An 11,972-nucleotide genomic window follows, 5' to 3' on the forward strand; every position below is an offset into this window, starting at 1 on the left:
AGAAAATCAAATGAAATAATCTGTTGCATGTGGGTGTAAATTTTAATTTATTACACATCTTATGTGATAGTTTTTTATTGGGTAGTGTTAAAATGCAATTTTCACCCTCCCTGTTATGAGTTTTTTTCGTTTGAAAAACTTGTAATGATTAGATGAAAAAATATAAAAGAAAAATTGAAAATTATTTATTTTTTAGTAGTGTTTGAATATTAGATGAGATGAAACCATCAATGTAACCAAACGAGCCTAAATCCATACTCAGTTGATTTGTATACGAGGGTATTTTAGTCATTTGGTTCAATAATTATTACATTATTGATATTATTCTGTATGCAAACAGACTCTGAGCAAAAAGGAAAGAGGGTAAAGGCTTCTGTTGAAGAGTCTTTAGACAACAGAATATGAATCATGAAGTCTTACCCATCATGTAAAAACCATATATAGTGAATGGCATTATTGTCATGGAGAGAGTATACAAATACAACAAGCGTTTCTTCTATATATAACCAACCCCTGTCCTTTACACTTTTTCAAGCGAATACCGAATTTTTCTTCAGATATTATTCTCAGTTTTCTATGTACAATCCTCGCTATAGATAAGAGTGACAGAAGAGACATTGATTGACCTGCCAAGCCTGTCTTTGGGTCTCCGTGTGCTTCTCTTTGTTTTCTACAGAGCTAGCTTTGAACTCCATCAATGGCGTCCAAGAACCATACGGACGTTCCAGAGAAGGCAAACGGCGGCGCTGATGAGCATTCAGAGGATAGATGTTCAGTGGAGGAGGTGGCCCTCGTGGTGCCGGAGACCGATGACCCATCACTCCCGGTGATGACTTTTCGGGCGTGGTTTCTTGGGCTGACCACATGCACCCTCCTCATCTTCCTCAACACCTTCTTCACGTACCGCACGCAGCCTCTGATCATCTCGGCCATCCTAATGCAAATTGCGGCCCTACCCATTGGCAGGTTTATGGCGTCCACGCTGCCCAGGAGGGAGTACAGCTTGTTGGGGTGGAGGTTCAGCTTGAACCCTGGGCCCTTCAACATCAAGGAGCATGTGATCATCACCATCTTCGCCAATTGTGGTATTTCTTATGGTGGGGGTGATGCCTACTCTATTGGTGCTATCACCGTCATGAAAGGCTATTATAAGCAGAATTTGAGTTTCCTTTGTGCCCTCCTCATCGTATTGACTACTCAGGTTTCATTTTTAAATTAATTTCTGGGATTCGTGAATTTGTGCTAGTGGGATTAAAAGCCGTTTACATTTCTATTATTATACTGTCATTTCTTTGTTGCTATCCTCATCAATGAAAGGTTGAAGATCGATGCAAAATTTAAGTAATACAGTGCATCTTACTCCTTTTAAATTATTGTTATTTTTTCTTTGGGGAAGGTTTTGAAAGAACTGACGGGTTAGTAGAGGCAACTTGTCAAGACTCAAAACTCCTGAAGATAATTCTTTTTTTATTCTTCTCAACTATTTTTCAGTTCAGAAAGCTTGAATTTATCACTTCCACCCCTCTTTTAGGTTTTTTCTATATGTTTTTGGCTGATTAAGTAATTTATTTTTCGACCTGCAGATTTTGGGGTATGGATGGGCTGGAATGCTTAGGAGATACCTTGTCGATCCTGTTGAGATGTGGTGGCCTTCAAACCTTGCTCAGGTCTCTCTGTTTAGGTCGGTTTTCCTCTTCTCTATTTTATCCCGAAAATGCAGGCTTTTCTTGGGTGGGGGTGGGGGCTATTTTTGATAGGGGATTATATCTGTCAATAATTTGGTTGATGGAAACAGAGACCTCCACTAAAACTGGCCATAATTTTATAACTTGAATTATTGGAGGTGCCACTTCTATTATTGGTAAGTTCAAGCAAAATGTAACATAAGAAAATAGCAAATGAAGCACTACAATTGCATTGTTGGCCGAGAATTGGCTTGTTATATCATGTGCTCTCCGCTTGAGTAATTATAGCGCTTTGAATTTATAAGTTGCATCATATTTCACTTGGAATACAACATAGATTTGTTGCAACTGTCTTACTATTGCTTTTTTAGATCGTTAGGCAGAAAGTTTATCCTGTTCCTATTTCCTGTTCCCACGTCATATACAGAAAGTGTTTACTGGTTGAGGATTGTTTGATGGGCTATCTTGCCCCGTTGGTGTTATATTCTCTTCAATTAGACACAGCATACCACTTTAAAAAATATGGTAAAGTTGAATATGAACTACTTAATTTATAAATTTATACTTTGTAGTAATGGAGAATTAGCATATGGATAAAGTTAAAGTAATCGATGCTAAAATAACTCAAATCAGGAGAAAGGAGATGATCTGAATATATCTGATCAACTGTTACTATTTTCCATTAAAATTTATATTGATTCACTCGATTACTATGTTGTTACAGAGCACTACACGAAAGGGAGTTGAAAACAAAAGGCTTTACCAGGATGCAATTTTTCCTCATTGCCATGGCTGCGAGCTTCGCCTATTATGCACTCCCTGGCTATCTGTTTCCAATTTTGACATTCTTCTCATGGGTCTGCTGGGCATGGCCCCGTAGTATCACAGCTCAGCAAATTGGGTCTGGTTACCATGGACTTGGGGTTGGTGCCTTCACTCTTGATTGGGCAGGGATATGTGCTTATCATGGCAGCCCGCTTGTGACACCCTGGTCTTCCATTCTCAATGTTGGGATTGGATTTATGATGTTTGTCTACATAATTGTCCCATTGTGTTACTGGAAGTTTGACACCTTTGATGCTCGGAAATTTCCCATATTTTCTAATCAGCTATTTACTCGCACTGGGCACAAATATGATACCACTAAGATCTTGACGCCACAGTATGATCTTAATGTTGCTGCTTATGATAGTTATGGGAAGCTTTATCTTAGTCCCCTGTTTGCCCTATCTATTGGATCAGGATTTGCTAGATTTACAGCAACACTGACTCATGTGGCACTATTTCATGGCAGGTGGGCTGCTTTTAACTTTGAGTCATGTAAAGTACTTACAGTTTCATGCCTTGTATACTGATGCCCAATTGAAAATCACATCAGATGGTGACCCGTAATTTTCAACATTGAACATTGCAGTATAACACATCTTGCAATCTTTGATTTCTGATTTACTTCCTAAGAATGAAAGATTTAAAAGATAGACGCAATGCTATGACTACTGTCATGTTTGGAGCACAGGATAAATGATGCTTTGGGTTCCTCATTTTCTAATAATTCTGGAAAATGACTTCTTTTTTTTCCGTAATTATTTCACATGAAGTAGTAGTTTATGTAGAAAAGAATTGGGTATGACTACCTTGATTATCTTTTGATACTTAATTATATGCCTTAATTCCAAGTGATATTTGGTATGACTACCTTGATTAATTGGGATCCTTTGCCTAGTGATATTTGGAAGCAGAGCAGATCTGCAATGAAGAATGCCAAATTGGACATCCATGCTAAATTGATGAAAAGTTACAAACAAGTGCCTCAATGGTGGTACCTCATTTTGTTAGCAGGGAGCATAATCCTTTCCTTAGTAATGTCCTTTGTGTGGAAAAAAGATGTTCAGCTCCCTTGGTGGGGAATGTTATTTGCCTTTGCCTTGGCTTGGATTGTTACCCTCCCAATTGGAGTTATTCAAGCAACTACCAACCAGGTAATGAATCAACTTTCTGAGCTACTGTGTTTCTTCTTGTCTTTATCCTTTTAAAAGACAAGAAACCAATTTTCAACATAGAGCTGGATGGTGGAAGAACTTGTAGATTTTATGATTTTAACATCTCAATGTTTTTGTGACTACTATGCAGCAACCTGGATATGACATAATAGCACAATTCATAATTGGTTATGTCCTACCCGGAAAACCCATTGCGAACTTGCTTTTCAAGATTTACGGAAGAATTAGCACTGTCCATGCTCTCTCTTTCTTATCTGACCTCAAACTTGGGCACTACATGAAAATTCCACCACGGTGTATGTACACAGCTCAGGTATCCACAGCTGAAACTTATGCATTGATGAAATCTGAATTTTTTTCTGAGAATGCAAGTTGCTGACTAGCCCCTTTATTTTTCCAGCTGGTGGGAACGTTTGTTGCGGGTACAGTGAACCTTGCAGTTGCATGGTGGATGTTGGAGAACGTTGAGAACATCTGCGATGTTGAAGCACAGCATCCTGACAGCCCCTGGACTTGCCCTAAATACCGAGTGACCTTTGATGCTTCTGTCATATGGGGCCTGATTGGACCAAGGCGGTTGTTTGGACCTGGAGGGCTGTACCGGAATTTGGTATGGTTGTTCCTCATTGGAGCTGTCTTGCCTGTTCCTGTTTGGGTATTGAGCAAAATTTTTCCTGAGAAGAAATGGATCCCCTTGATAAATATTCCAGTTATATCATATGGTTTTGCTGGAATGCCACCGGCAACTCCCACCAATATTGCTAGTTGGCTTATCACTGGAACCATCTTTAACTACTTTGTGTTCAGATACCATAAACGCTGGTGGCAGAAATATAACTATGTTCTATCTGCGGCACTGGATGCTGGAACTGCTTTCATGGGTGTTCTCTTGTTCTTTGCTTTGCAAAATGAGAAACGAGATTTGAAGTGGTGGGGGACTGCTTTGGACCACTGCCCTTTGGCACAATGCCCAACTGCACCAGGTATTGTGGTTGAAGGATGCCCAGTTTTTAAATAGTCACAGATTCTAAGCAGCAAAGGGTGTTTGAAGATTACAAGACATAGGTGGTGGAAGAGGTGCAGTTTCAGAGGAAGAGAGATATTATATAATATTGGAGCAAGGTTTAGAGAAAATTGAATAACCAATTGCTTTGCTATTTTGTACATGCTTGTTTACTCTCCCTGAAAGCAAATAAGGAGTGGGTCTTCCTCTTTACACCTGACAGTAGGAAGTTGATATTCGCATAGAAGTTCGATCTTCAATAATATTAAGTAAGATGTGTGCATTTGCTGTATTTCGATAATATCAGAAGTTCGATCTTCGATAAGAATAAAAGCAATTAAAAACAATTAAAGTAAATGGGACAATCTCTCTACTTTCTCTTCTGATCACTCTTTATGCTGGAATCTAGTATCTGCTTTGTTTGCTGGGGTTTCTTATTAGAAATTTAGAAAGAGAAGCCTAAAACTTTCTAAAGCTTGAAATTTCATAATATATATTGGAATGGCCTTTCAAATGATTTTAAATTAAATGTTTGAATTTATGATAATTTAACGCATTAAATGAATAAAAAGGCTACTTTGAAAAGTATATAGGGTATTCACACCAAAAGCTAGTGGGATGGTAAATATAATAAAGTCCAATACTCATCCCAGCATATCCATTTTTTTTTTCATTTTTTATATATCTAAATTCAACATCGTCTTTAAAAACTGATGTTTGTATGTTCAGCAGTTGTATGGGTGTGCATGAAAGAGCATATAGAAGATAAGAATAGGCCTAACATGATCTTAGCCAATGGAATTGTTACACACGCAATGTTCATGGGTGGAAATGGGTGTTCGAACAGATTTTATGGTATGGAAAGTGTGTGGGAATGATTAACCATTGACTCTGAGTATTAAGGGTCTTGATCTTTGAGTTATGCTCTTGATGTCTATGATTTCAATCCTTAAATGCAAACAACGTGTAATGATCATGTCTCTCTCATCAATGAAAAGCTGACGATTTACTTGATTTGTGAGTGATGTAGCTGTTATCTAAATAAAAGATATTACATTTGCACAATCTTTGAAATTCTTTTTCATAAAGAAGAAAAGCATGTGAGAATACTCAGTATGAAGTTGACGGAAATGACCCGTTGCGCTATTTCGTCCAGACAAAATTGGCACTACACGACTTTAAGAGTTGACTAAAGAAACAAGGAGTTGATATCTCGGGCGGAGGGCGGGAGCTTGTGCTGGATTGCGAGGATGACAATGAGAGTCGCCGTCGAATCGTCGATGATGATATTGGATGACAATTCCTAAATATTGTTTAGTTCAAATACTCCTAATTTTTCCTTTTTTCTTTTGGCTTCAATTGACCATAAGAGATGAGGAGTTCAAAACACTTATCCCGTTTGGATTGAAACCATTTCAACTCAACTCATCTCATCTTATCATTACAAATTTTTCAACTTCTTAAGAACACAAACACAAAATGGATAAAAAGAATCTATATTTTCAATCTTTCTCTTTTTATATTTTCGGACACTCATTTAGTTTGAATATTTTTTTTTTTTATGTTTTTAATAAATCACGTGGCACTACGTGTTGGTGCCACATTAAGAGATCCATATGAGCGGTAAGTTTCAAATATCTTAGTAGAATACTCAAATTTAAAACAGGATGTAACAGACAAATATCAGTTGGCATTGCCATAAGGGGAAAGAGAGAGAATCACAAGAACAAGAACAAGCAATAAATTCTTGGATCAATGGTCATCAAGCAATTGCATATTAAGTGAAGTGCAATAGTTTGATTTGATCTGATCTGATGGCATAATGTATATTAAGAACTAAGAAGCTTCTTATTCTATACGTTAATGGTCATCAAGCAATTGCATATTAAGTGAAGTGCAATAGTTTGATTTGATCTGATCTGATGGCATAATGTATATTAAGAACTAAGAAGCTTCTTAATATACGTTACCTATTGGAATAACATTACTTCTTAATATACGTTAAATACGTGAAAAGGGTTTAGGATTACAGATGTTGACATAGATGTAATGTATGTTTACCACTGCAAGACTTATAGAGAACCACCGTCACATATTTGGCTAGAAACCTATTAGTTGTCCCAAGTGCTACAACAGACGGCCCACTCTTCCCTTTCTGCATGTAAAGATGATTAAGCACAACATGTTGAGGTCTTGACAAAGGAGGCGGAATCTCCATGTTCGATGCAGGAACGTTGAGCAGAGTCATCTGTAAGTGTGGAGGCACCAATGGTGGCTCCTTTGCAAAATCTTCAGATCCGAGTGGCAAACTGTTATAACTTGATTCTGGGGATTGAGGAGGTTCAAAACTGGAAATGCTTTCAATGTTTTCAGGAACATACTCCTGTACATCAAATCAAAATAGCTAGATAAGTTACATTAATAAACATACACTTCAGTCTAAATTAGAAAGTCGCTGCCCTAAAGTACATGTATAGCCAACATTAATTTCCAAAGTCACCGTAGATGGTCAGCGTATGCAACTCCTATAAAGGCATAGTCAGCATATGCAAATCCTAGTTGCTGAAACAAAGTCCCCGTAGATATAAACTACTAATGCATGTTCCCTAAACAACTGTTACATTCATCTCGTATGTAGGCATAAACCAGAAAAACGGAGAAGATATTAACCTGCAGGTCCAAAACGTTGTAAGCGTTGCCTGCCTCATCTTGGGCTTGGGCCCAGGGCAAGTCAGGGGCATACCTCCACTGTCCATCAACAACAAACCTGTACTGGTAAACACCAGATGGTAGAACTTTCATTATAATGAAGTCTTTTCCTGATCTCTGCAGGTGTATTCTGATAAATAAAAGTAAAAGGGATGTTAGATGTTTACATAGAAGTTTACGAAGCATGTGCATGATTTAGAGAAAGAAAGAAGAAGGCACCGAGTTTCTGGGACCTTGTCCTCCAATTATCCCATGACCCCTCCACAGCTACTTCCTTGCCATCATAGCTCCATGTAATCATTGTTGGAATTCCTTGCTCACTGCACATGTCTTCATACCCTGAAGCAGTTTGCATCCATGAATGGCTCGAAACATACATCTCATCAGGTCTTTGTAATGGAACCACAGGGGCCTGGAAGCAGAACAAAAAAGAAAACGGGGAAGTCATGATGAACAAGAGGCACATGCATATGCAGTTAATAGCAACATATTTTCTGCTCGAGCATGGTAGATATCCAACAGGAATGAATTTACTTATATATTGACTCAATGCTATTTAAAATGCTTCTAAGGGACCTCAGATAAAACTGAAGTATAAAAGCCCAATAAAGTATGACAGAATTCAGAAGTTTTTATGCTATGATGTCCCTACAAGCACTGCCTCCACAGCAACGCTCCCCAGAGGCCAGAACAAAACCCAGCAAAACAAAAACGGAATGCTATGCTTTTTGTCAAAGTTCTAATAAAAATAAGGTCATCTTGCTTGTAAGCTGGATAGAATCAGAAAGTCAATTCCTACATAGAGAAAAATCGAAATTCACCACTCAGGTGCTATTTTTTCCATCCAAGGCTGTATGCCTCCTTAGAAGTGATAATATACTGACATTCGCTGCTGCTTTCAGACAACTAAAGTACAGGTGCATCACATAAACCATACTCTAAATGCATAAACTAACATAGAAGCACTTTGCAAGAGGTAAAAACACTCAAGTTTTCTTCCGTTAAATGGAGGAGCTAACATGGGGAAAATATATAATTAAGGGCCTTTTAAACACCAGTATTCTAGTTGGACTTTCATCGAACTAAAGTAACGTGTGCCCACGGAAGCAAGGGAGGCAATATTGAGGAGGCAAAAGTTAATTGAAGGTAACTCCAAAGATCTCAAACGAACAACTTTCACTTCAATTATGCTAAATAATAATCCATCACCACCCACGAAACCTTTACAGCACCATTTTAACCAATTGATCAAATACCCTTTTGCTCAGCACTAACATTAATCACCGAGTCATAAAACCCCATGTGTAAAAAACTCAACTTGGCTCATAAAAAAAAAAACTGCCGTTGTCAATAACTGATATCAAACCTCAAGTCTCCTACCCAAATTTTACATCAAATTAGCACAGGCAACAGGAAACCAATACGGACACCGAGAGAAAGAGAAAAGGAACTCACTTCAGGAGTGAACATCAGGGGTGATTTGGTGGCGCTTGGGCTATGAGGAGTGGTCTGACCCATCAAGTCAGAAGGAGAAACAGAGACACCATGAGCTTCTACTGGTGCTGCAATACCTTGCTCCAAACTATCACTACAACCACCTTCCTCAGCGCCAGATGGGCTACTACGGCCATCTTCTCTTGCATTCACATTACCCATTTAATTATCGCCAACAAAAAAGCAAAAACAAAAGAAAAGAAAAGAAACCCACCTGCAGAACCTCATACAAGTGTCCTCACAATAAGTTAAAAACACAATTATACTTGCATCCACTATGAATTAAGGAGAACCAAGAGCATCCCAGCAATGAGAATCCCTTCTACACGCCCCATTTCGGAGAACTTCGCCCCCAAAACAAAAACTTAATAATACCAACAACAAAAAATAATAGTAACAAACATAGAATAAGAAGGCTTTTGACAAGCACTAGAGAAGCACAAAGGAGAAAGTGAAAGCAGAGGAAAGGTTAATTAAATATTAAGTTAAGATAACCTCCGACGAGTTTGGCAGATCCAAATTTGCAATGGTGGTCCAGTGAATATGATGTTTTAGGTAGTGGGGATGGACATTCACGTCATCATTTTGACAAAGTTCTTTCCTTGCTTTTCTTCTCGAAGTCTTGATTATTCTCTCGCAATTTTTTTTTTTCCAAATTTTTCTGTGTAGCGGAACCAGTATTTTGGTTCACCCAGACAAGCTTAAAAAACCCAAGAAATCATTTGATTTTTCTTTGCTGGTTGTAGGGGATGAGGGTCATGAGACACCACCTTCTTTTTTTTTTTTTTATTAATCTATGGTGGGCAAAGTCTAAAAACTTTTACTTCATTACCCTACAAATTCACAGGGCAGCCAATGCAGTAATATCACATCAATCACGACACAAACATTCGCCATAAAAACCGTGAACTTAAAATAATTAATTTAAAAATTTATCAATTAATTAACATTCTTAAAAATTATATAAATGTTACGAGAGAAATGCTATTGGAATTGTCTAGCAATTATTTTTAAAAAAGTAAAATTTATTATTAAAAAAATATTATTTTTTATATAAATCTCTTATTTATTTATTTATTTATTTTAAAATAATTACATATTTACACACTCATAATTACAATTATCATTATATAATATTCAGTATTAAATTTTAGAGTGGAACTACTCTGCCGCTTCGTTCTTACAGCTGAGCATACTGTCCAATAATTTTTTTTTTCGCATTGTTTTAATATATTTAAATATTTTTAAAAAATAAAAAAATATATCAATATATTTAAAATTATTTTCTTAATTATTAAAAAAAAATTTAACCAACGGTCAAAATAGAGTGATCAAAATGAAGAGATAAAGTAACTTTTTCCTAAATTTTAATCGTACTGGTAGACAACAGTAAATATCATGAGATTTTTACAGATTATTTCTCTCCTACATCAATTTAGACATAAAACCTCAGAGAATCCTAATCTCTATGTATTAGAGTCATTATTACTGTTACTTTCCATTAATTTTCTTACCTGTTCAGTGGAAGTAAAATCGGAAAGATCTCGAGTGAAAAAAAAATGGAGTTTTTATCTGCCGTCCACATTTTCAATCCTCATATTCATTTTCAAACAACTTTCACCTGTTTCATGACACCACCTTTACGGATTTAATCGAAGACAGGACATGGAACTAGACTCCTACTTTTTATTTTGTTGACATTGTTAACAAAGAACAAGATCATTTGTCCTTCTAAACACTTGTTTATTGAGAAATGTTTTGGCATCTGAATCTGTGTCTTTTGAATGTTTTATTTATTTATTCATTTATTTAATAATTAAAAAAATATTTTTTAATAATATTATGAATTTTTTATTTTTTTTTAATATTTATAATAATTAAAAAAAATAAAAAAATAAAAAATAAATATTTTTTACATGTTCAATAGACTTTCAGGCTAAGTCTCTCGGAAGATGTAGCATTACTCTTATTTATTACAAAATTTTTAAGATCCCCATTTGATGTTGACGGCTATTTGTATTGTTTATTTGTATTTTTTTATTTTTAGTAAAGGTATCTTTTATTTTAGTTTAAGAAAATTATTTTTTTTTGTACCTAATTGAAAGTGTCATACTCCTTGTAAGTTTGGTGTGCTGACATACTATTTATTACGAGACATCTTTTAATTTAAAAAGAAAAATTAAAACTTATTTATTAATTAACGTGTCATGCCTTATATCTTTCACATTAGTAGTGCGTTTTGGTATGTCAAAATATAGATTTACAATTAGAATTCTTTGTAAAGTTTACTAAAGATTGACGGATAATATTAATTTTAAATTAATGACAATGTGACAATTACATCATTAATGATATTAACCAGACTACCGGTGGCAGGACACTTCCGTTAGCTACATAGGCCGTATGCGCACTTAGCTACATAGACGGCGCAAAGAGATGCCAGGTGTGTTATTTATATCATCTTGGAGGCAATAAAACAAACACATAAATAACATAGCGGACAATTCCATTCCACCAATGAAAGAGCCAAGCACAGCGCCAATCTCGTGAGTTTTCCGTAACTTCCTGCTGGCTTCCTTGTATTTGTTTCTTTGTTGTTCCAGAGTGTAGCACCCATATCTCCGATATTGCTAGTGTCAATTCGTTTGCTTACTTTTAAATTTTGTTTCGATTATGGTCGCTTAGATTGGGTTAATGCCTTAATTTGCACAACAGATTAAAAATAAGGAAAAAAAGATTCACGACACACGTTAGTGATTCGAACTTCGATACGATGCTCTTTGCGTTCATCCATATAATAAAAAATAAATAAACTAATAAAAATAAATAAAGAGAGATATAAAGATTTACATGATTCGATATAAAAACTTACATCAACGGATAGTTTGGGAGCAAAAATTTACTATAATTTGTGATTTTATAATCTCTCATGACCTCACATGTCGCTTATTACAATGGATGAATTTAGTCTAGGCATAAAGAAGTTGTGGCTAGTCTGTCAAGAGTCTCCCCTTTCATTTGTAGAGATCTCATCATTTTATAGAGATTTGTTTTCTTCCTTGGAGCGATAGAGTCCAACTT

The 11,972-nt window shown here is 36.2% G+C and overlaps 2 protein-coding genes across 3 annotated transcripts; one reads left to right on the plus strand and one right to left on the minus strand.

The window, feature by feature from the left end:
• The first annotated feature begins 532 nt into the window (after positions 1–532).
• LOC108983104 (oligopeptide transporter 3) lies at positions 533–5,045 on the plus strand. Its single transcript, XM_018954644.2, has 6 exons — positions 533–1,201; positions 1,584–1,681; positions 2,410–2,979; positions 3,409–3,664; positions 3,816–3,998; positions 4,086–5,045. Exons 1-6 carry the CDS (start codon positions 698–700, stop codon positions 4,701–4,703), a joined length of 2,229 nt encoding a protein of 742 aa, XP_018810189.2. The 5' UTR covers positions 533–697; the 3' UTR covers positions 4,704–5,045.
• Positions 5,046–6,707: 1,662 nt separating this feature from the next.
• LOC108983105 (SNF1-related protein kinase regulatory subunit beta-2-like) lies at positions 6,708–9,630 on the minus strand. 2 transcript variants are annotated; one of them, XM_035687976.1, is made up of 5 exons: positions 9,106–9,378; positions 8,853–9,028; positions 7,631–7,809; positions 7,359–7,527; positions 6,708–7,071 (listed from the first exon to the last, which is right to left on the minus strand). In XM_035687976.1, exons 2-5 carry the CDS (start codon positions 8,913–8,915, stop codon positions 6,715–6,717), a joined length of 768 nt encoding a protein of 255 aa, XP_035543869.1. In that variant the 5' UTR covers positions 8,916–9,028; positions 9,106–9,378; the 3' UTR covers positions 6,708–6,714. The 2 variants fall into 2 exon arrangements, with proteins under 2 accessions (XP_035543869.1, XP_035543868.1); XM_035687975.1 differs by having other exon boundaries at positions 8,853–9,630.
• Between the last annotated feature and the right edge of the window lie 2,342 nt (positions 9,631–11,972).

Source organism: Juglans regia, chromosome 3, assembly GCF_001411555.2.
Source record: "Juglans regia cultivar Chandler chromosome 3, Walnut 2.0, whole genome shotgun sequence".
In the NCBI taxonomy this organism is placed as follows: Eukaryota; Viridiplantae; Streptophyta; class Magnoliopsida; order Fagales; family Juglandaceae; genus Juglans; species Juglans regia.